This window comes from Silurus aristotelis (assembly GCF_946808225.1).
Source record: "Silurus aristotelis genome assembly, chromosome: 2".
In the NCBI taxonomy this organism is placed as follows: domain Eukaryota; kingdom Metazoa; phylum Chordata; class Actinopteri; order Siluriformes; family Siluridae; genus Silurus; species Silurus aristotelis.
This window is the reverse complement of record NC_139575.1, coordinates 34,434,699-34,458,167: the sequence shown is the minus strand read 5'-3', so window position 1 is coordinate 34,458,167 and position 23,469 is coordinate 34,434,699. Positions and strand designations below refer to the sequence as shown.

The following is a 23,469-nucleotide window of genomic DNA, read 5'->3' as shown; positions in this document are numbered from 1 at the left end:
CAAAGAATATATCATGGTGAATTTATTGTTATTATTTTTGTAAGCGGATGTTCATTAAAAATCATTGAAATTAGAAGAACGTTTTCAGAAGACAATGTTCCAAAATCGAAATAGACTCCAAAGAAAACGTATAATATGAAATATTCTTTAATATGTACAGATACAGGAAATGAATCCCCTTTGTCAAAATAATAAAACTATTAAATTAATTATTTTACTTAAAAAAAGGGAATATGTACTGGACAATTATTCCAAGCTGATTTGATATTTACAAACAGATCAATACACTTTGAAGAAAGGAGTTGTGAAATCCCCAGAACTGTCATTCTAACTACAGGCATGCTATTAGACAGTATGAGGGAAAACAGTGCCCAGAGGAAAATCATATAAATGGAACATGTGAAAGTCTACACAGGAAGTAAGTTACATGATATGGCTCGATGTCTGTAGGCACCTGAACACACCCATATGTGCCTTGAATATCTCCCTTTACAGTTTTCATAAACTCCATTCTTCAGGAAGTGTTTTTTGTTCAGTTTTTGAGCTGGTTTATAGTGATCTGTGATTATTCAACCACAAGACCAGGCACTTATGTCAGGTAAAGAGGCCTAGGGTGCATTCAGAAAAGAGTGATTCCCTTGTTGACTTCCTGTCATGACTGCTGTTTTTGTGTGTATCAATCTGCATATGAATACATATTTGTTTTGAATGTTTTGACAGCCTAAGCACGATTAACATGTACAATGTGCGTTATGTAGGTTGACAAACAGGTTCTGCAGTGTCACGTGTGTAGGCATGTATGTGTTTGGGCATGGCAAAGCATCGGAGTGAGTACACTTAGATAAAAAGAGGTGTGAAATCCTAAACGAAATTTTTCTCTCTAAAATAATATAATGTAACAGGAAGAAAGGTATCAGCAGGGGCTAAAGTGACATTCGGAAAGAAGGGATGTCTGAAGTGAGTATTTTTTTTTCCATTATTGTGTCTCCGTATTCCATATAGATGATTCATAGCTCAGTGTTGACCATGTATAATTAATTCACGATTTCTTGTGTTTTTAGGGAGCAAGTCCCAAACTTAATTCTCCAGCTCGCCCACCACCTCCTGACCCCTCAAAGCTACGACACCATCGTCTTACCGGCCTCACCCACACAGAAGAAATACTCGCTGAAACGTGTAATCTATCACTGGAGAGCCAAGACCTCCCTGCATACATACACGTGTTGTCTGACAAGTTGCCGGCTACGGTATACAGTTTCACAGTGTGAAATATTTAGCAATTTGGTACGAAGCTTTTATAACTTAAATGCACACTTGTCAGCAGGATGAAGCTCCTGCCAGGCCACCACCTACCGTACTGAAGAGATCTTCCCTCTCTCAGACCACAGAGACACAGGTGAGGGTTTCTCTAACAGCGTTCCTATGTGCGTCCTTTCCATTTTATTTTACAATTGTTATATTTTGACCCTTTTTAGGAATTTGATGGCCATGCGGAGCCATCATGTATCAGAAATGCCGAGGCAACATTGGACGACCCGAAATACGCTGATGTTCTTCCCAATGAGAGAAACCTTACAGTAAGCTCGAGATGATGGTTAATCTGTTGATGGCTGTATAGTGTCTAGGTGCTTGATTCTCAATAGGAATCTAGGTACATATATCTATATATGACTTGGAATTATTTATATACTGATGACTGATGTGGTGGGTGACTATCATCATCTCATAGGCCAAGGGGGTGTGTAGTTCAATCAGCTCAGCTCAGGTTACTGTCAGAATGGAATTACCTCCAGTTTTACAATCTCCATGCTGGAGTGATGAATTGTGGACTAAATGCTCCTAGATGTGAATGAGTTTGTGCATATTTCCTGTGATGGAACAGCAACATATATTCTGTGTGTATTCCACATTTGTGCTCAGTTTTCCTGAGATCTGGATTTACAGTAACCTTGACTAAGTGACTTAATATGCAAGAATGAATAAAAAGTAGTTTTACAAGATGGGGAATAGCAAGTATCGATAATAATTGCTATACTTTATTCATTTCTAATATCACAGTGATTTCTGGTTGTTTAGGAGATGCTAACACCATCTCTAAAAGTGCTTCCAACTTTAAGCTAAATTACAGCTATACTGATGTGCTCATTCTAATCGTGGTAAGCGGAAGCTCAGTGGGAACGACAATGGACTTCATATCCCAGCACCACAAGTTGTTGTTGGTGGAGCCCTTGAGCAAGGCTCTTAACTGCTCTGTTAAATAAATTAGATACTTGAATAAGGGCATCTGCTGAATGCTGTAAATGTACACAATGCATTAAGTCTACTAGGTCAACTTACACAGGGACTCGTATAGAAGAAGTTTTCTGTAAAGGGACAAGATTCTCTTGTGTTAATACTTGGGAATAGTTCAATTTCTGAATTAGTTCCCTTTTTTTTACTGTTATAATAACCTCCACTCTTCTGCTGTTCTGCTTAAATTTATGTTTTTAGAAAGCTAATCCCAAGCCTATACGGCCAACTCGCCCACCACCTCCTGACCCCTTAAGGCTACGGCACTTCCTACCTCCCAGACTCACCAGCACAAAAGAATTACAAGCTGAAACATGCAATCAATCTCTGGTGAGACAAAACCTCCATATATACATAGACGTTTGTGTCTGACAAGTCTCTGGGTAAGGTACAGAGTTTCACAGTGTGGAACATTTTTGCAATTGTGTACAAAGCTTTCATAAGTGAAATGAACTTTTGTCAGAAGCTCCTGCCAGGTCTCCACTCCCACTACTAATGATGTCTTCTCTCTTTCAGAAAAAAGAGCAACAGAAAATAATTTTCATGTGTGTCCTTTCCGAGAGCTTTTATATTTAGTAACATTTGATACCTTTTTATAGGATTTAAATGGATACTCAGAGGAGTCAGATGTCAGAAATTCAGAATCCTCTTGGCATATGGGGAACGATGAGGCAACAGTGGACGGTCCAGCATACCTTGATGTTCTTCCCAATGAGAGAAACCTCACAGTAAGCTAGCGATCATGGTTTATGATTAGACGATGGATAATTCTGCTGTGTAATGTAAAAACTGCTCAATTCCTATGAGCAATGCTATCTAGGCACATCAATTGAAATACATCTTGGAATACTTGGTCCATCCCAAAAGTGTTCAGTGAGGATGAGGTCACATCTTTAACATGACCATCAGAACTAAGTTGATTTGGGAATAGTACACAACATTAAAGTAACTATAACAATAACAGCAACAGCAACAACAACAATAATAATAAATAAATTTAAAACATTTAAATTCTGGGCAAATTGCTGCTGCCTAAGAAAAATGTAAATGACTTGTGTATGATATTTAGTATTTGAATTAAATGTTTTAGACATTTTATTAACACTGCAATAAAACGGACACTATTATATTTAATCCGTTCTTATCCATTCTTATCCTTAGGATCGTACCACGCCCATAAATGGTCCTCCCCCTCGCCCTGTTTTTCGACCTCCGTTTTTAACATTACAACCCAAAAAAAATGTGCTTTGCCAGACCCGCTCTGCTGAGCCGACTGAACATGTGTATGAAAGCATAGACGACGTTCTGTCACAGGTAATGAAAATGGAAAATAGATACAAAAAAGGAATGCAGAGCTACTTGTTTACATGAATGCATTTCAGATTTGCACAAACCCCACAGGGTGAAGGTGGAGCCATGGGTTTACCCGCAGGCCTAGCAAGACAAGGGCGTTTCACTTCTTACCGCTCGTGGAGTGAACGGACTAGCGTGGTTGAAGAGCACACAGCAAGGGTAAAACAGATCCTTTCTACAGATGTGATGTCAGACTCTGCAAAAAGATGATTTAACGATGCATCTGGTATTTCAAGGTCTGACACAATATTCCTTTAAAAGATCCACATAAGCAGATTCTGTGGTTGAATGGCAACAAGAGCTCATTTTTAATGTCATTTGTGGCTTTTTTTTGTGTAAAATCCATCCATCCATCCATCTTCTCCCGCTTATCCGATGCCGGGTCGCGGGGGCAGCAGTCTAAGCAAAGATGCCCAGACTTCCCTCTCCCTAGACACTTCTTCCGGGGGGACACCAAGGCGTTCCCAGGCCAGCCGGGAGACATAGTCTCTCCAGCGTGTCCTAGGTCTTCCCCGGGGTCTCCTCCCAGTGGGACGCGCCCGGAACACCTTCCCAGGAAGGCGTCCAGGAGGCATCCGGAACAGATGCCCGAGCCACCTCAGCTGACCCCTCTCGATGTGGAGGAGCAGCGGATCTACTCCGAGCTCCTCCCGAGTGACTAAGCTTCTCACCCTATCTCTAAGGGATCGCCCAGCCACCCTGCGGAGGAAGCACATTTCGGCCGCCTGTATCCGGGATCTTGTCCTTTCGGTCATGACCCAGAGCTCATGACCATAGGTGAGAGTAGGAACGTAGATTGACCGGTAAATCGAAAGTTTCGCCTTGCGGCTCAGCTCCTTCTTCACCACGACAGACCAGTACATCGACCGCATTACTGCAGAAGCTGCACCGATCCGTCTGTCAATCTCCCGTTCCACCCTTCCCTCACTCGTGAACAAAACCCTAAGATACTTAAACTCCTCCACTTGCGGCAGGAACTCCCCACCAACCTGAAGTGGGCAAGCCACCCTTTTCCGACTGAGGACCATGGCCTCGGATTTGGAGGTGCTGATTCTCATCCCAGCCGCTTCACACTCGGCTGCAAACCATCCCAGTGCATGCTGAAGGTCCTGGTCTGATGAAGCCAACACGACAACATCATCTGCAAAGAGCAAAGACGAAATCGTGTCGTCACCAAACCGGACACCCTCCGACCCCTGGCTGCGCCTAGAAATTCTGTCCATAAAAATTATGAACAGAACCGGTGACAAAGGGCAGCCCTGCCGGAGTCCAACATGCACCGGGAACAAGTCTGACTTACTGCCGGCAATGCGAACCAAGCTCCTGCTTCGGTCATACAGGGACCGGACAGCCCTTAGTAAAGGGCCCCCGACCCCATACTCCCGGAGCACCCTCCACAGGCCGCCGCGAGGGACACAGTCGAATGCCTTTTCCAAATCCACAAAGCACATGTGGACTGGTTGGGCAAACTCCCATGAACCCTCCAGCACCCTGTAGAGGGTATAGAGCTGGTCCAGTGTTCCACGGCCTGGACGAAAACCACATTGTTCCTCCTGAATCCGAGGTTCTACTATCGGCCGTATTCTCCTCTCCAGTACCCTGGCATAGACTTTCCCAGGTAGGCTGAGAAGTGTGATCCCCCTATAGTTGGAACACACCCTCCGGTCCCCCTTCTTAAAAAGAGGGACCACCACCCCGGTCTGCCATTCCAGAGGCACTGTCCCCGACTGCTGCAGAGGCGTGTCAGCCAAGACAGCCCCACAACATCCAGAGACTTGAGGTACTCAGGGCGGATCTCATCCACCCCCGGTGCCCTGCCACCGAGGAGTTTCTTTACTACCTCGGTGACTTCAGCTTGGGTGATGAACGAGTCCGCCTCTGAGCCCTCAGCCTCTGCTTCCTCAATGGAAGACGTGACGGTGGGATTGAGGAGATCCTCGAAGTATTCCTTCCACCGTCCAACGACATCCCCAGTTGAGGTCAACAGCTCCCCACCTCTACTGTAAACAGCATTGGTGGGGCACTGCTTTCCCCTCCTGAGGCGCCGGACGGTTTGCCAGAATCTCTTCGAGGCCAGCCGATAGTCCTTCTCCATGGCCTCACCGAACTCCTCCCAGGCCCGAGTTTTTGCCTCGATAACCACCCGGGCTGCAGTTCGCTTGGCCTGCCGGTACCCGTCAGCTGCCTCAGGAGTCCCACAAGCCAACCAGGCCAGGTAGGACTCCTTCTTCAGCTTGACGGCATCCCTTACTTCCGGTTTCCACCACCGGGTTCGGGGATTGCCGCCTCGACAGGCATCGGAGACCTTACTGCCACAGCTCCGAGCGGCCGCTTCGACAATGGAGGTGGAGAACATGGTCCACTCGGACTCAATATCTCCGGCCTCCCTCGGGATCTGGTCAAAGCTCCGCCGGAGGTGGGAGTTGAAGATCTCTCTGACAGGAGGCTCGGCCAAACGTTTCCAGCAGACCCTCACAGTACGCTTGGGTCTGCCGAGTCTGTCCAGCTTCCTCCCCCGCCATCGGATCCAACTCACCACCAGGTGGTGATCAGTTGACAGCTCCGCCCCTCTCTTTACCCGAGTGTCCAAGACATACGGCTGCAGGTCAGATGAAACGACCACAAAGTCGATCATTGACCTACGGCCTAGGGTGTCCTGGTGCCACGTGTACTGATGGACACCCTTATGCTTGAACATGGTGTCCGTTATGGACAAACTGTAACTAGCAAAGAAGTCCAATAACTGAACACCGCTCGGGTTCAGATCAGGGGGGCCGTTCCTCCCAATCACGCCCCTCCAGGTGTCACTGTCGCTGCCCACATGTGCATTGAAGTCTCCTAGTAGAACGACGGAGTCCCCAGTCGGAGCACTGTCTAGCACCCCTCCCAGAGACCCCAAGAAGGCCGGGTACTCTATACTGCCGTTTGGCCCGTAGGCACACACGACAGTGAGAGACCTATCCCCGACCTGTAGACGCAGGGAAACGACCCTCTCGTTCACCGGGGTAAACTCCAACACATGGCGGCTGAGCTGGGGGGCTATAAGCAAACCCACACCAGCCCGACGCCTTTCACCATGGGCAGCTCCAGAGTTGTAAAGAGTCCATCCTCTCTCGAGGAGTGTGGTTCCAGAGCCCAGGCCGTGCGTAGAGGTGATCCCGACTATCTATAGTCGGAACCTCTCAACCTCACGCACAATCTCAGGCTCCTTCCCCGCCAGCGAGGTGACATTCCACGTCCCTAGAGCTAGCTTCCGTGTCCAGGGATCGGGTTGTCGAGGCCTCCACCTTCGACTGCTGCCCGATCCTCTTAGCACCGGCCCCTTACGGTCCCTCCTGCAGGTGGTGAGCCCACTGGAAGGCGGCCCCACGTCGCTCCTTCGGGCTGAGCCCGGCCGGACCCTGTGGGGGAAGGCCCGGCCACCAGGCGCTCGCATACGAGCCCCAACCCCGGGCCTGGCTCCAGGGTGGGGCCCCGGCTGCACCATACCGGGCGACGTCACGGTCCCTGATGTAGTATCTCTCATAAGGGGTTTTGAACCGCTCTTAGTCTGACCCGTCGCCCAGGACCTGTTTGCCTTGGGAGACCCTACCAGGGGCATATAGCCCCGGACAACATAGCTCCTAGGGTCATTCGAGTACTCAAACCCCTCCACCACGTTAAGGTGGCAGTTCAAGGAGAGGCAATTAATCAGCACCAATACAGTAGTTGATTGCTGGAACTATCCTACCGATAGTTTTTCCGGGTAGCAGCTGAGAAGGTTCACTATCATTATACATTATGAGAGCGGCCTTTAGAAGTGAATCACTGATACCACATGCTGTTTATTTTTTACAAGTGAGACTATGCTGTACCTCATTCATGTTAGTTTATAGGGTATTAACTAAAGCTAACTGATCAAATGAAAATTAACATATTAGTATGTTAAAATTTATAAACAATACTTCAAAGGATTTATTAACTACAGTTAATGGTGCAAATAGAATTTTACTGTAAAGCATTACCATTTCACATAAATCCAAATAAACTTTCTTTTCGGCTTCTCCCGTTAGGGGTCGCCACAGCGGATCCTCCGCACGTTTGATTTGGCACATGTTTTACGCTGGATGCCCTTCCTAACGCAACCCTCCCCAATTTATCCGGGCTTGGGACCGGCACTAAGAGTGGCTGGGGATGGTTCCCTGACCGGGAATCGAACCCGGGTCGCAGCGGTGGGAGCGCTGCATCTTAACCACTAGACCACCAGGGGATTTCACATAAATCCAAATAATTGTGCTTAAAATGGCCATCTTTAGAATGTCTTCACAAAGGCCAGAGCATTGAAATTACATTATTTCTAATAAAGTTCAGTATTATTTTACATGGAGTGTTGTGTAAACTAGTTTTCGGTATCCGTAAAATCCTCAGTTGACCTCTAGTTTTAAGCTAAAATCGAAAATAACATTATTTTTATCATCAGCTTTTTTTAGCAAGCCATGTCATCACTTATCAGACCAGAAATGGCCAATTAAAATGTAAAAGTAAAATTATAAAAACTTGGCTAAAAATTCACTTTTTATTTGTGTTTCATGCTGGTTGTAAATTTTAAACCTAAACTTAGACTACCTTTTTTAAGGAGCTGGACATCTTGTTAGAGTGGTGGAGAAACATAGGAGGTGAGTGAGTCTTTACTTGTCAATAAAGCTACATACTCAACAGTAACAACTTATAGCAATAATAATTTAGTTTTATATTTTTTTATGAAGATATGGTAGAGTTCTGATTTGGCTAAGGATTAGGACTATGTATGGAGACAAAACCTTTAGATTAAATTCTAAAGAACACCATACAATGGAGGTGGCATCATCTTGAATATTTGCCTGATTGAATAAAATATTATGCTCTTCATATAATATAAATGTAGTATAAAATAAATATTAATAGTTCAAGAGCATTTGATAATTGCTGGCTATTAGGGGTCCAAGCACCAAAATTTTAATATTATATAATGAATGATAATAATAATAATAAATGTGGTTTATGTGCCATTCGTGTATAGCTGCAAATAGGACTATCTGAATGCTTTTGTTGAATGTGTTCAAGACTTTTAACAAATCTTTCGGTATGCAGTCTGACTGAACCACTAATTATGAAAAGCATCATTTCAAATTACTCCAACAAATGTGGTCCTAATATCAGAATGTTAGGACGCGATATTATATCTCAGTATCTTAGCAAATCTTTGCTGTATTCATACCAAAGTAATGACCATGTCCTAGGCGATAGTGTTCTCCCTTTCCACCACTAGGTGGTGCTATAATTAAAATATAAACAAAAATTAAACCGAGATTTCACCTCTATTTGAGTTAATGGATTCAATGGCAGCAGGTGTAAATGAATTAAGCATCAAACCAGTATGCTCTCTTTTAGGGTTGGAGAATTTACCAATGGAAAGTCAAGAAGAGAAAACAGTATCAAAGTATGTATGAGTATTATTTTTTTTAATGAATTGCATTACAGCAGAGATTAGAATAGGATCATAATGCTGTTTGTCTTCTTTCCATTCTAGACCACTGATCTCAGTGGCACAAAGAGTAAAAACGGCGATGCGTCTGTACGAGCTGCTTTTAGTTCAGCATGGCACAGACCTTCTAAACCATATCACCGAGCTCCATTGCACTGCGGACAGTCTCGTCAAATCGAGTAAAAAGACTCGGGTTGCCAAGCTCACAGGAGGTACCACAGGTGCTGTCGGTGGTGTTGCTATTGTGGCGGGCCTTGCACTTGCCCCATTGACCTTCGGAGCCTCGTTGGTGGCAACCGGTGTGGGCATTGGAATTGCTGCAGCAGGAGGGGCTACAGGGGCATCCGCCTCCTACACAAAAAAAATTAAATGGACTCAGGTAAAGGACAAGGTGGGGAAAATCATAACCAACTTTGAAGCACAGATTGAAGATATTCTAGCATGCCTAAGGTTCATTGATATAGGAATGAAGCACCTCAGAAAGCAGGATGGCGCAAAGCTGAATGAAAAAGGTCCTCATTTGGAGAAAATAGCCAAAGTTGCTCAGGAAATGGAAAGCGCAAACTCCACAGATGCCATTGTCAAGTGTTTTGACATCCTGCACGATTTCGAGTACTATTTTCTTGAGGAGGACAATTCAAGAACGAAAAAAAACTCTAATAGCCAGCTTGCACAGAAAGTCCATGAGGTGGCTGACAATCTCAAAGAGTGCATGGATCAACTGTTGAGGATTAAAAACCTGTTCCGCTCAGTTGATGATAATGTTGAGCAAAATGATCAGCGATTACAGTGATCAATTAGCAAAGTATAGGCTATGTTTTGTCCTTTCACTTAAACTTTCCATCCAGAATTATGACCCTAAAATTAACTGATGCCCATCTAGTGATGACACATAACATTTTATACCACATATCTGAATGCTTGATTCTGATTGGTTAGAAAATGTTAAACAGGGACGTGCTATGTGGCAGAGGTTCCACATAAATGGGCAGAGGTTTACCACTGTTGATATAGTTGTTCTCTCTTAAATTATGTTTGTTTGTTACTTTTTAAAGGAGTCTCTTATGTCAGTATTTTGAAACAATCAAATTGAGAAGCTATAATAATATCTACAATGGGCCTGTGTTATATTAATAACATAATGTTATTGTATATATAATTTATTAAGCACTCCAAAGTGCCTTACAGCCTGATGTAAAAAAAAAAATAAAAATAAAAAAAATAGAGAACTATAGATAAATATGAGAGAAATAACTGTTTGTTTGTGAACTAGGGAAGGGTGTTCTTTACTCTGCAAGAAATCGCTCCATACCTGTGCAATTTCTTAATTTCATTCTTTCTACACGCATAAGGGTGGTGTTTGCTATTTATTCACATTTAGAAGCATCTACAGCCATGTAAGGTGTAGCTCAGTGGTTAAAGATGTCTGGATCGGAAGGTTGAGAGTTCAGATCCCATTGTCGCTCTAAATAAGGGTGTCTGCCCAATGGTATAAACGTAAATCGACATCTTTAATCAATGAAAGGGAAGTATCAGGATTTAACCTTCATTTCAAATTGTGAGAAAAAAAAAGATAGTAGTTTTTCCAAAGCATATTCTATGTCCTCTTCCTCTGAGGAGGAATATATTAGAATGCCATTAGTATAACAATAACAAATTTCTTCATCTCCTTAAAGTGGGCTAATTAAGGAAATACCTCAGAATCCAAATTCGGAAATCTAGAATTTAGGAACGGGCGACCTCTGCTGGAAGAAAGGAGAACCCTCGTGAACGCACTTGGATTTTTCCTGTATTTGGAAAAGAAATGACGATGTTCATTACTTTTTATTTTTTATTTTTTTGTAAAGCATTGCCAAATAGGTGTGTATTAAGATAAATAAAAACTCATCACCACATCACAAAATATTTCTTCCAACAGCACACCCTATCATGTTTTACTTCTTACTTGATGAACTTGTTTGATGAATGCATACTTATAATTTTACAAATGACTTGTCCTTTAAAAGAGAGATGACAAGAGATTCCACATTACCACAAATGAAAAGAAGTGTTTCACTTTAAGGCTAGCAATATATCACATCCATTTACACTTTATCACAACACTCTCAGTACGATCCTGGCTTTCAACCTCAACAGCAGTGTTGGTCTTTCGATCCAGCAACAACATTCTTAAAATGTCAAAGGTAAGAATTAGCATTTTTTTTAAATCATAGACACATTCAAGGTTTTGCTTGATTGACCGAACAACAATTCGTTTTTCTTGTGAACTATCTTGTGAGCAGTGTTCATACATGTTTAAAAGAAAATTTGTTTAATTGTTGTATCAGGTGCCAGGAAAGGTTGTGATTTGACATATAAGGCTGAATAGATCGAATTACGAAGCTTAACTAGTGAACCAAAGTAGGCATTTAAAATTAAATCACTTTATGTGAAGACACTTGCAGAAAGATAATACATACATACATGTTACTATTATCGCACAAGGAAATAACAAGGCATTCAGATTAACAGCCTTACAATATATGGATGAAAGTATTGGGACACTTGACTTTTCCAGCCATATGTGGTCCTTCTTCAAACTGTTACCACAAAATTTGGATGCACACAATTGTATAAGATGCCTTTGGATATAGTGGCAAAAAATGTAATACTCACTTAAACAAGGAGGCCTGTTCCAGCATGACAAGGCCTCTGTGCACTAGCTCAATGAATGCATGGTTTACCTGGGTTAGAGTGTAGAGCTCTGACATCAATCCCACTGAAAGCCTTTGCAATGAATAACAACGCTGACTGCACTCCAGGCCTCCTCACCTCACCTACATCAGTACCCGTGTGGCTGATTGAGCACAATTAAATAGTTCAAGTTTGTTATTTTATCGTTATTTTCATTTGGGAGTGCTGGAAAATCTGGGTGATTTACATTCATCAAAGCACACGCTTGAACAGTAATACAGCTACACCGGTTACTACACCAAATTAAAATCCTCCCAAATAATTGAAGTTTATTTTGCAGGTATTGGTTTTATTGGCTTTCATGATTTCTTTTGCATATGTATGCCCATAACAGCATTCATCTGACTTTCACTAAATATGTACTGAAGAAACAAGTCCATAACCTGTTTCTACTGTGTCTTTATACACCTGTATGTTATAAATGTTGCTATGTTTAACACTATAATAGCGCATTGATCTCGCTGAGAAGCCACCACTAGATGAATCCATAATCAGCAGGATTATCAAAATAGGTGGCCAAGCCCTACCTGGCATGGTGCGTTCCCGCTCCATTCCTAAATCTGACCAACACATCGAAAGAGAAGAGCTTAGTGTGCAGGTAACACAGGCCTGATTTCATTTAAAAGTCATTTATATGCGAAATTATTTGTCTCCTGAAAACTCTTGCAGCTTGTCATGTTCAGTACAAGAAGACAATAATCATGTGTTGAAATCTTTTGTATGTCTCGGGTTACAGCTTCAGTTCTGACTGGTACAAAATGCTTCCAAAAATGCTTTAAAAAAATTTCTAAAGATTTCACTATATATTTAATTACACCAGTAATCATACCAATCAGAACCTAAGAGGCCAAGGATTGTCCTCTGTGCTGAAAGAATATTTATTCTAATAAATTTATTTAATATATACTTTACTCAATATTGACAGTGAAAAAAACCTAAATTTTCTGTTGTTAAGCTTCAACTGATGTCAGAAAATTTCACTGGGAAATGTTGCAATAAAAGTGACAATAGGATGCAGGATAAAGTAAATTATCAAAAGCTGTCTCCAATAAAGGCAATATATTTATTAATGCCATATCACTACATCACTAATGTAACTCAATTAATTGGCTAAAGGTCAGAAGAATTTGTTTTCAGAAGAAACGTATACCTATTTAATAATTTACAAATGTTATTTTTCATAGGAAATGCAAAATTCATGTATCGTATCGTCGACTGTATCACATCTGCAGTGTTTCATTTTGGTTTTTTTCCCTATAGGACGATGATGCAGATTTCATGGAATGGTGGATGTCAGAGAAACGTAAGTTTAATAATATTACAATAATATGCCATATATAATAGAGGATATTTAATCATTTCGTATTTACTTTAACAGTGAAGCAGTATTTAGTATGAATTAAGCTGCATATAATAACTGCATATCAGCAGTTGAGGCTTTACTCAGTCACAACATGTCTAAAATTTCAATTTACAAGCACAGATCTAAAGATTTCCATCACTGGTCAACCATTTCAAGATTTGCCACAGCGGCAGTAATAATTTAGAAGCTGCTGTAATGTCACTGTAATGATGTATTATGTCACTGAAACATGTTGGACACTGGATGTGAACCTTCTTTATTTTCAGCCTGGAAGGAATTTGAAGATCCTGGTGCAGAGAAAGATGATGCAGAGTAAGTGTCAAAATGTAAATTCAGTGCATCTGAATAAAAACCCTTAGTGTGTTATTTTTAAGCTCATCGATTAGTAATGCTATAGAGAATTTCCATTTCACTTTGAATGCTATTAACCATGTGTAAGTGTAAGCTGATTAGCAAACACAACCAAAACAATACATATTCCTAATTGACATGATTTTTACAAAATGACCTAATTAACTCACGAGCTTACAGTTACGGTTAGCTGTACATGTTGTATTTTCAAAGCCCTCACACCAGTGACATTATTAGAGTACTTAAGTTAAGTTCTACATGATCTTAAATCTAAAAATGGCATTGGGTGTACAGCATTGAGAGGGTTCCCTCCCAACTACATCTCAAAAACCTTACACAATCTGTCGGTGAATTAAGTGTACAAAAACAAGTCCAATGTCTCATTAATAAAAAAATTAATAAATACAAATATGACAAAGTATCTCATGGACAAAATGAATTTCATGGAGGTAAGAAGATATTTTTTTTCAAGGGAAGAGAAGGAAATATTTTACTTTCATGAATATTGCATAATTTGTGATGTGATTTTAGTCTTTGTATAGAGCCTATACTAATATATAATCATAATCATGATATTAAATGGGTGGGCCAAAGATTTTGTTATTCATTAGTAGCTTAGTAACACACTGCAAACAAAGTGAACAGAAAAGCTGTGCTAGTCATTATACATCTATCATTACAAAAAAAAAAAACATAATTGTGTCATTTGTCCCTTCATAAATTTTTTTATTTATTTTTCTTTTTTAATTCTCCCTTCCAAATACAGATTAAAAAATCACTCATCAAGAAAAAAAATGGCCCAGCTTATGTTTTACGTTTGATTTAAATACATTAGTGCCATAATAGACCCTAAATGTAATGAATATACAACACATCCTTTGTATTGATTATGTCGTTGTTCCTAATTCCACCAAAGCAAATAAAATCTGGTAAGCCAGATTTGTTAGGAGCAAATGAAAAATAGAATGTGAATGCCAAAAACTGAGATGTGTTTGATGCATTTTCTCTTTGGAAGGAAAAAATGTCAGTTGTGTACAGCATACTATTAATTCGTACAGACAACTAACTGGGGTTTTGTGAGTTTTCCACCAGCCATATTTCTTTACAACTATCATGTCTTATATGTGTATGGGGCAAGGATTGTAATCTAGATTGTAACAATTGTCTTTCTCACTCAAAAACTTGTTTTGTCTGTCTGTCTTTTGCTCTCTTTGTCTCTCTCTGTCTCTTTCTCTTTCTCCAGATCCCTAAAAAAGAAAGCAGAAAATCTGAAAAAAGCTCTTTATGTGTATACTTACCTCCTCCGTGAACTAGGAACAATTCTGCAGGGTCACGTTAACGAACTAGAGAAAGTGGCCAAAAATACTGACAATAAGGTGAAGACTGCAAATATTACTGGGGTAACTGTTGGGGTTTTAGGACTGGCAGCTGCAGTTATAAGTATTAAATTTGCCCCTTTGTCCAGGGGGGCTTCATTTACAGTGGCAGCACTTGGGTTTGGAGTTGCATCATTTACAGCTTCCATCTTCAACAACCTGGATATGGATGTGGACAGCATGAAAGTAAAGATGATCTTTGAAGACTTTACCCAGATAGAGGAAATTGAGAAGTGTCTAATATTTATCAGCACTCATGTGGAATGTTTGAAGAGATATGACTTGTCCACATTGAAGGGAGTGAGTTGGAAAACAGAAAAGGTTGTAAGAATGGCACATATTTTTGGAGACTGTGTCAAAGTGATCAGTGCAGTCAGTAAGTGCTCAGGTCTGATCCACGACTTCATGATGGGCATGGAAACAAACTTCGGCAGAGATGACAGCAAGCAGCTGGGCGCCAAATCCAGATTTGCCATGCAAATCCGTGTAATAGCAAAGCAGATGGAAGCAGTCCTTGATGCGCTGATGGTGTTTCAAACAGAGGTGGAATCTGCAGATATGTAGAACATGATTTGTACATACTGTGTATTAAATATTTTTCATATTATATAGAGTATATTTCATAAGTACTACTATTTATACCTGTAATGAATATGATTCAAAGATAAATCTATTTACCATAGCATTCACTGGCACGTAGTCACACAAAACCTGTAATACATATCATTAAATGTATTTACAATGCTTTCAAGTGTGATTTGTGTTTTTGTATAATAGAGCACATGAACTGACAGAATAACCAACCAAATTAGAAAATGCTAACATTTAAAGGTGTTACTATTTCTACCACAGTGTAGTACATGAAAGTTTGACATTAATGAACCTCTTATAGCTATTAACCCTGCAATTTGTTAGCATCATGATAGACATTGTTGTGACTTAAACTTAAATTAGCAGTAATGATTGTGGGGTTTTAGGTTACATGTATTCTCCTGCTGATAGTGCTATGCTGATTAGCCAGAAGGTGTTGGAGGGGACGTGACGTGTTCTCCGTGATGGTTAACAGTTTGTGTAGCATCCTTCTCTTTACTCCCAGCTGCAAGCACTCCAGGAAAGTCAACAATATTAAGCTAGCCTTCTCGATGAGCTTGTTGATTTTCCTAATGTCACTGCTTCTGATGCTGCTGACCTGGCAGATTGCAGCAAAGAATATTGCACCTGTAACAACAGGCTGATAAAGGATCTGCAACATTTTGCTGCAGTCATTAAAGGACCGGAGTTTTCTCAAGAAGTTGAGTTTGCTCTGCCCTTTCCTGTGGACAGTGTCTGTGATGCATGTCCAGTTCGATCTGTTGTCAGTGTGAACTCCAATGTATCTGTAGCTCCACCGCCACCTTTTCCTCCAGAATGCAGACTGTGTTTGGTGTGGTCCTAATCCTCCTGAGATCCACAATCTTCTCATGGTCTTGGCCATGTTAAAGATTGAGTGGTGGGCAGCATTGTGCTATTTACTGTATAACTATATTGCACTATATTGACTCAACTTATTTTTAGATTAAGAAATAATGAATGCTTTTTTTTTTTTATCTATTTTTTTTATCTAAAAGAATATGTCTTTAAAGTGGTCTTGAAATAAATCAATAAAATATATAATAAAATAAATAAATGGGTAAAAACAAACATTTTAGTTTATTCTAAAATGTTTGTGTGACACTGATACACGAAACAATCAACTCACATCAAACTGAACCAGTCTAATATGAATGTTTGGTGATCATGTCCTATTTTCATCACGACCTCAAAATACTTGATTAGTTCACGTGACTTCCAGTACTACTTTTCCTGTCTAGACAGTTTCTGGAACTAATTTTTTTGCACAACAAACCACGCCCTGTTTGCTAACAGGAGCTATTCAGAGGAGCGTAAATGCGCGCGGAGTGATATTGCTACGCCGAGATAGGCGGAAGGTTATCACCGGGTGTTCAGCGGCACTATATAAAGTCATGTGATAGCGTAGAGTCGTTTTTTCCTCACGCGTCACATTTGTTATACTCATTTGGGCACACGACTCCCTGCTCAAAATGGCAGTGTAGCGGCTTGCAGCGGAAATCTCGCAGCGGCAACACCTGCAGTGCAAAGGCTAATTGCACTGGCTCTATTTATCAAAATGGCGTAAGTACTATTTTGTAAATTGTTTACTGAAATCACGTACACACGGGAATTTCCTGTTGAATAACGTAGGCGGGGGAGGAACCATATGGTACCACATGGCGAGGAAGAATCTTTTAACTAGTTCCTTATACTAATTGTATTTAAGCTATTGACGTAAATTGTTCACGGTAACAAAATAAGTTTGAGTCCAAAATTTTATAAAAAAATTTAAAACAAAAAAAATACAATCTGGCTAGTTGTCAATGCCGCTAGTGTTATCCGCGTTTGCCGCCCTTTGACATGATTTATACGTGACATGATTAACATGTGGTCTAACAGGTTTAAAAACTTGACGAGCACATTTCAATAAATATAGTATTAAAACCGCGTCCGTGTAGACGAGGAAATAAATAAGTAAAGTTGCGTATTGTTTTTTGTGGCCCAGACAACGTGGCACATTCAAAATGGCGCTCGCATTACTACTCGTGACATCGGGTGCTTTTGTTATGAAAATGGCGCGAGCGCCAAGGGCACAACTGCAGCCAGGCGGAAGTGAAGGCGTGGCTAATGCTGTTTCGTGACCATATTAGGAAATGTCATCCAGATGGGGGGGGGAGGGAGTTTCCTAACTATTTGCCCTCATCATTTACCATCAAGCAACGCCTGTGTTCTTTAGTAGTACACAATACACTTACAGGAACTTAAATTTCATCATTTTAACCACTTAACAGGTCACATTTTGTCATTAGTGAACTGTTCAAACACACACTCATAACTCAACTGTGCAGTTTGGACAATGTATGTACATGTTTAGTATGCATGTTTTTATTTATTTGGGTAAAAACCTATCCTTAATCTTTTCTAATATTTTTTTTATCTTAGGTCCTTCGAGGCAACCACCCTCAGCACTGCTGCATTTGACAGCATATCAATCCTTCTCGACTCGTCGTCAGAACTCCTGTTCTCTTTGAGTCCGTCTCAGACCAAGCACCATGACACTGAGCTCACAGATGTGCATGGAAGATATGGGGACCCTGTTCTTGGAGTCCTCGACTCTGATGGCTGACCCCTTTGGGCCCCTTCTGGACGAAGATGAAGAGAGAGCTCTTTCCGAGGGGTCTTCGTCGCCCCTCTCCTCCTCTTCATATTCCGATTCTTACTCTTCCTCCCCGTTTTCTTCCCCCTCTGTCCTCGATCCTCTAGGATGTAAAGGCGGGTGTGATGTGCCGCTCCCCTGGCTGTCTGCCAGTGAGCAGATCAATGCTCACATTGGGGCAGAACAGAGAGAAGGTAAAGGCGTTTAACGTTTACGCGTGTGGATAATTAAAAAAATTATCACTTAAATAAAATTGGAAGATGTCTGTCTTCTAAAGACATTTGAAAGTCAAAAGTAAGGGCTAACAAGCATTGTTTTTTTCTTTCAGGGGATGCGTTTTCAGGCATGGACTGGATGACCGAGAAGATTGACCTTAGTGATTTTGACCTGGACTCGCTTATCGGGTCCTGCGATTTGGATGAGCCTCCAAGCTCTCCAGAAGAGCTCTTGGCATCCCTGGAGTCCCAAATGGATCTGGACCTGCCTCTGCTCCCATTCCCATCAGCATCCACACCTGTTTCAGAAGTGCTCAACCTGCCTTCTTTCCCTCTAGATCTGCCCATTAAGTCAGATGTGTACCCTGAGCCTGTTTCTGTTGAGATCAAATCTGAGCCAGTCTCTCCAGCTCCATCTCCTGTATTTACTCTAGAGTTGGGCAGTGAAGTAGACATCTCCATCTCGGAGCTGGAGAAAACGGTACCCAAGGCCCCAAGTATTGTGCTCTCGCTCTCCCCTGCCCACATAGTGGTGGTTCTCACTACCAAAGAAGAGCCAAGCAATCCAAACACTTCTTCAGACCAATCTGACAGTGGTTTTGAATCTGTATCCGGTTCTCCTCCTCATGTCCAGAGCCCTGTTCCATCTCCAAAATCTGCAGGTGTCTCCAGAACCAAGCCCTATTCTAAAACTGATCCTGATGCAGTCATTAATGTTGGCAAAGTAAAGACTGTATCAGGAACGACCAAGCAGACAAGACCAGTAGAAAAGAAATTGAAGAAAATGGAGCAGAATAAGACGGCAGCTACCCGCTACAGGCAGAAGAAACGGGTGGAGCAGGAGAGCTTGACTGTTGAGTGTGCAGAGTTGGAGAAGAGAAACCGAGAGCTGGAAGACAAGGCGGACTCGATCAGCCGGGAGATCCAGTATCTAAAGGATCTCATTGAGGAAGTCAGGTCAGCAAAGAACCGAAAAAACAAGTCCAAGGCAACCTCTTCGTAAGATGGAGAGTCGATCTGCACCATTTTATGAAAAAGGCACAGGGAGAGTAGGCGTGTCTGTGCTAGCATTTCCTCACACCCTCACAATCCACTATCCATACATTTTAACAGGTCATAGTGTAGTTACATAATATTTACTGTAGTTTAAAAGTAGACAATGCACAAACTCATGCACCTAAAGCCCAGTCACTTCCCATTTTTATCCTCTTCGACCCACCTCTTAACATCCTTGTCCAGTAAGGGGCCTCGTATAAAGCAGTGGATATTTTTGTTACACTGAATGTTGCTGTCATTGCATGTACATAGCTTCAGCTGCTCTCTGGCTTTATTTAAAACTGGTATTTGGTGCGTTTATGGTGTAGTATGCTACTATGCGATTCTATCTGTTTTCTAATAAAGCTTTTAAATCTGATTGAAGTTTGTTTGGTGTATTTTATTTATTTTTTTCTGCTTTCTTTTTGACCATGTATGAAGCCTGGGGACCCAGAAATAAGTAGGGTGACTTGTTCCTGCCGGTAAATTACCAGCTCCAGATTTTGTATTGAAATACTATGAAGAGGGGCAGCTGATAACAGCTGCTATCTCTTGCTCAAACCACACAAGTATGATGGGTTCAATAAATAAAAAGGATTTACAAGAAATTGTGAAGTTTTTCATTATGAGGTAACAATTCTGTTTTGGCAGTATCTTTGCTTGGTTAAATAGTTAACAAAAGTGTATTTATATACAGATGCTCCCCCCTTTGACTTTCGCAGATGTGAACAAACCTGTGCTCAAAGTGAAATTTGTTTAGAGTCGACAAAATTCTAAACGGAGGAGAGCCGCCCGTAGTCATCGACCTTAACAAGTTTACAAAATGTGCTCTGGACTTTAATAAAGACATTTTTTTACTTACTACAAAATGTTGTATGCAGTGTTTTGACTTTTGTTTATTTGATTAAATTGTAGTATTTATAGCCCTTACATCATTAGGAGATATGCGTAATCAATAACGAACATAGTAACAACTTGCAAACAAATTCATGGTACAGATGGTCATTCAGAATGCAACTTGTTCGTAAGGTGGTTTTATTTATTTTGTAGTTTTATTGCCATCCTACACTTTCAAGTGTTTAAAATTACTCTGAATGAACAGAAGTTCAGCCCATTGATGACGCCTGTTGGCAAGAGAATAATTGTTAGACCTAGTTGTGAAGGGAAAGACGTAGGCCTTTGACGACTTTAGGAGAGTGGGGATTATATTTAGCCCTTTAAACAGCTTTGGCTGCAGGCACTCAATTACCTCCGTGCCACGAGAAACATTTGCACTTCAAACAAAGACGTATTTTTGAAATGTGATCCTCTTCCTCCCTGGCGAGAGAGAAAGACAGCTGACAACGATGTAGTATCTCACAGTCCTGGTCTTTTAAAACAGAAAATCTGCAACAGAGGGTGATTTCTAAATGCTTTGCCTGTGTTTACAGAATGAGGCTCATCAGTTGTACAGACTTCTGCTTTTCCTCTTCTGGAAAAGGGGACCATTAGGACCACATGGTGGTGAACCATTTTCAAACCAGTTCTAAGATAGGGACTGGTAAAAGTGTAAAAGCTGTGATTCTAGCTCAGCTTTTACACCACACTATAAATGCTGAGCTGGAGTACAGTCTACCAACCAAAAATATCCAACCAACGATGAAAGTGTGGTCAGCAACTGAGTAGTTAATATACAGATTGGTCTTACCAACTATAAAATCATAGGTTGACTTCGTTATACTGACCAAGATATTTTCCTTAAATTGGTTGACTGCTTTTTAATTTCTTCTAAATAGCTTGTCTATAATGTAGCATTAGGACCAGCAATTAGGAAACTGTTTCATTTCTGCCAACACTTTTCACCAAGATCATCTGGTGCAGTCAATATTCAACCCAAAACTGCTTTGTGTTCATTGAGATGAGGGCTCTGTGTAGGCCACTCAAGTTCTTCCATTACAAGCATAGCACACAATTTGTTTAAGTAGCTCATTTTGTGGACAAAACATCATCATGATGGAACAGGTTTGGGCTTCTTTTTTCGAGCGAAAGAAAATTGTTGAAAACTGTTCTTTGTGCCAACAGACTGGGGAAGAACTACATATGGACGTGATGATCAGGTCTCCACCACCTTTTCTACGTGGTGTATCTAGTAAAGCAGGGTTGGAGAAGGCAAAAAATAATAATATCCTGGTGGTGTCTGATGCTATTGTCAGAATCTGAAATGTCGGGAGAGGCTTTTTATTTGTCACATATACATTACAGCACAGTGGAATTCTTTCTTTGCCCTTCCCAGTGATGTTAAAAAGCTGGAGTCAGCCATGATACAGAGCTCCTCAAGCACAGAGGGTTAAGGGCCTTGCTCAAGGGCCCAAGAGAGCCATATACTGGGGCCCCTAACTTTTCCAATAGGTCTTAACCACTGAGCTTCCACTTCACCGAAAAAAGAAGTTAGTAAAAATACACTCGGTGTCTCATTTCTTACTAAATACCTATAAGCACCACTCCCACTGAGTATCAGCCTACGCCTAGAGTGCACATGATTACCTAATTAACTATAAATAAATGTGTAATTATATAAGAAACGCCAAGTCTTCAATTTCATGACTAAATAATAAGGTGGAAAAGATCTAAATAATTCAAAGACACAACACATGTGTCTATAATCCCTTCTAATTCTGTCCAGAGATGTTATCTTGAGCAGACTTGCTGCTCCTGAGGGATTATAGTGCGCATGCGTATGTGTGTGCGCGCGTAAGAGAGAGCGGGAAAGACTGGGAGCTGCGAGCGCAGACCGGCTCAAACCGGATTAGACTGGTTTGGCCAACCAGGAAGTTCCGTAGTAGTAGAAGTGAAATTGGCCACGCCCTCCATTTACCAAGAACTGACTAAACAAAAAAACCCCAGAAGAATTATCGTTAGTTTTGACATGTACACATGGTAAATGTACAGGTAAAAGTAAAAAAAAAAAAAAGATTCAGATAATAACGCTAATTAATGCTTCATGGTATGAGTAAAAACTAAAGAAGAACCACGTGACCCTCAGCGGCAGGACCATTAGTTCCTTCCGTGACGTTTCAGGTTCAGTTCAGGTCGCGGTTTTTATAGAAGATTTTCTCTCAGCGCGCGCACGCGTTGATTGGGCGCGATGTCACTATCTCTATCAATATCAAGATGACACCCGAGTAATCGAATCTGGGTCGTTTATTTGATTTTGGTGCCCTCTAGCGGACACAAAGTCTAATTCTAGACTTTTCCCCTGTTCATTCTAATAAACAAAATGTGTATTTTTACTCAATTACATTTAAATAAAAAACCCAGATTTTTGTAATAAATATATATATATTTTTTTATTTACTGTCTACAGACAGTTGCATTTCCATTACTGTAAAAAAAGAAACAAGAATTAAATTATTGTCTATGTCTTGTTATCGGCTGCAAGAGAAATATCATGTAAGTAAGCAGGTAAACAAACAAAAAAGCAAAGACGCAAACAAATAAGCAGATAAACAAAATATAGGAAATGAAGGAAATATGTAAGCAGCCATCCAAAAAGATAACTATGAATATATTAGTAAAAACGAATAAGAAAAAAATAATACATATACTATATATACTATTTCCTTGTTTACAAGTAAACAATAATAAATGAAACCGAAAAAAAGCATACAGCAAACAAATTAATAGATATAAACAGTTCAGCAAGAGTGTAAAAAAAAATAAACTTCTTTCTTTCTTTCTTTCTTTCTTTCTTTCTTTCTTTCTTTCTTTCTTTCTTTCTTTCTTTCTTTCTTTCTTTCTTTTATTCTTTCTTTCTTTCTTTCTTTCTTTCTTTCTTTCTTTCTTTCTTTCTTTCTTTCTATTTAAATTAGTTTAAACCTTTATTTTAAATTATATTTTAAATGTATACATTTAACAAATAAAAACATGGAAACAAAAAAACAGGTAAATAAAATACACCAAAGAAGACATAAAAACAGACGAACAAATGGATAGATAAGCACAGAAAGAATTAAACTTTGTGAATG

General features: G+C 40.6%; 3 protein-coding genes across 4 annotated transcripts; all 3 read left to right on the top strand.

Annotated features, from left to right (window-relative positions):
• Positions 1–781: 781 nt before the first annotated feature.
• On the top strand, positions 782–10,190 carry LOC310716113 (uncharacterized protein). Of its 2 annotated transcripts, none has more exons than XM_083522989.1 (11): positions 782–957; positions 1,062–1,247; positions 1,325–1,396; positions 1,476–1,577; positions 2,491–2,619; positions 2,889–3,017; positions 3,451–3,603; positions 3,691–3,801; positions 8,258–8,297; positions 9,052–9,100; positions 9,191–10,190. In XM_083522989.1, exons 1-11 carry the CDS (start codon positions 949–951, stop codon positions 9,936–9,938), a joined length of 1,728 nt encoding a protein of 575 aa, XP_083379115.1. In that variant the 5' UTR covers positions 782–948; the 3' UTR covers positions 9,939–10,190. The 2 variants fall into 2 exon arrangements, with proteins under 2 accessions (XP_083379115.1, XP_083379114.1); XM_083522988.1 differs by having other exon boundaries at positions 1,322–1,396.
• A 370-nt stretch (positions 10,191–10,560) lies between these two features.
• LOC310716356 (uncharacterized protein) lies at positions 10,561–15,714 on the top strand. Its single transcript, XM_083523494.1, has 5 exons — positions 10,561–11,328; positions 12,327–12,476; positions 13,139–13,181; positions 13,508–13,553; positions 14,836–15,714. Exons 1-5 carry the CDS (start codon positions 11,320–11,322, stop codon positions 15,530–15,532), a joined length of 945 nt encoding a protein of 314 aa, XP_083379620.1. The 5' UTR covers positions 10,561–11,319; the 3' UTR covers positions 15,533–15,714.
• Positions 15,715–16,958: 1,244 nt separating this feature from the next.
• Positions 16,959–19,844, top strand: atf4a (activating transcription factor 4a). The gene is made up of 3 exons (XM_083521729.1): positions 16,959–17,140; positions 18,002–18,409; positions 18,544–19,844. Exons 2-3 carry the CDS (start codon positions 18,112–18,114, stop codon positions 19,431–19,433), a joined length of 1,188 nt encoding a protein of 395 aa, XP_083377855.1. The 5' UTR covers positions 16,959–17,140; positions 18,002–18,111; the 3' UTR covers positions 19,434–19,844.
• Positions 19,845–23,469: the final 3,625 nt, after the last annotated feature.

What these genes read in the sequence shown, in the direction of transcription:
- LOC310716113 (XM_083522988.1), top strand. An exon ending in CTGACAAGTTGCCGGCTACG is followed by an intron (nt 1,248 to 1,321) that starts GTATACAGTTTC and finishes CACACTTGTCAG; the next exon opens with CAGGATGAAGCTCCTGCCAG. An exon ending in TAGACGACGTTCTGTCACAG is followed by an intron (nt 3,604 to 3,690) that starts GTAATGAAAATG and finishes CAAACCCCACAG; the next exon opens with GGTGAAGGTGGAGCCATGGG.
- LOC310716356 (XM_083523494.1), top strand. An exon ending in GAGAAGAGCTTAGTGTGCAG is followed by an intron (nt 12,477 to 13,138) that starts GTAACACAGGCC and finishes TTTTCCCTATAG; the next exon opens with GACGATGATGCAGATTTCAT. An exon ending in GCAGAGAAAGATGATGCAGA is followed by an intron (nt 13,554 to 14,835) that starts GTAAGTGTCAAA and finishes CTCTTTCTCCAG; the next exon opens with ATCCCTAAAAAAGAAAGCAG.
- atf4a (XM_083521729.1), top strand. Translation starts at nt 18,112, where the DNA reads ATGACACTGAGCTCACAGATGTGCATGGAAGATATGGGGACCCTGTTC. An exon ending in TGGGGCAGAACAGAGAGAAG is followed by an intron (nt 18,410 to 18,543) that starts GTAAAGGCGTTT and finishes TTTTTCTTTCAG; the next exon opens with GGGATGCGTTTTCAGGCATG.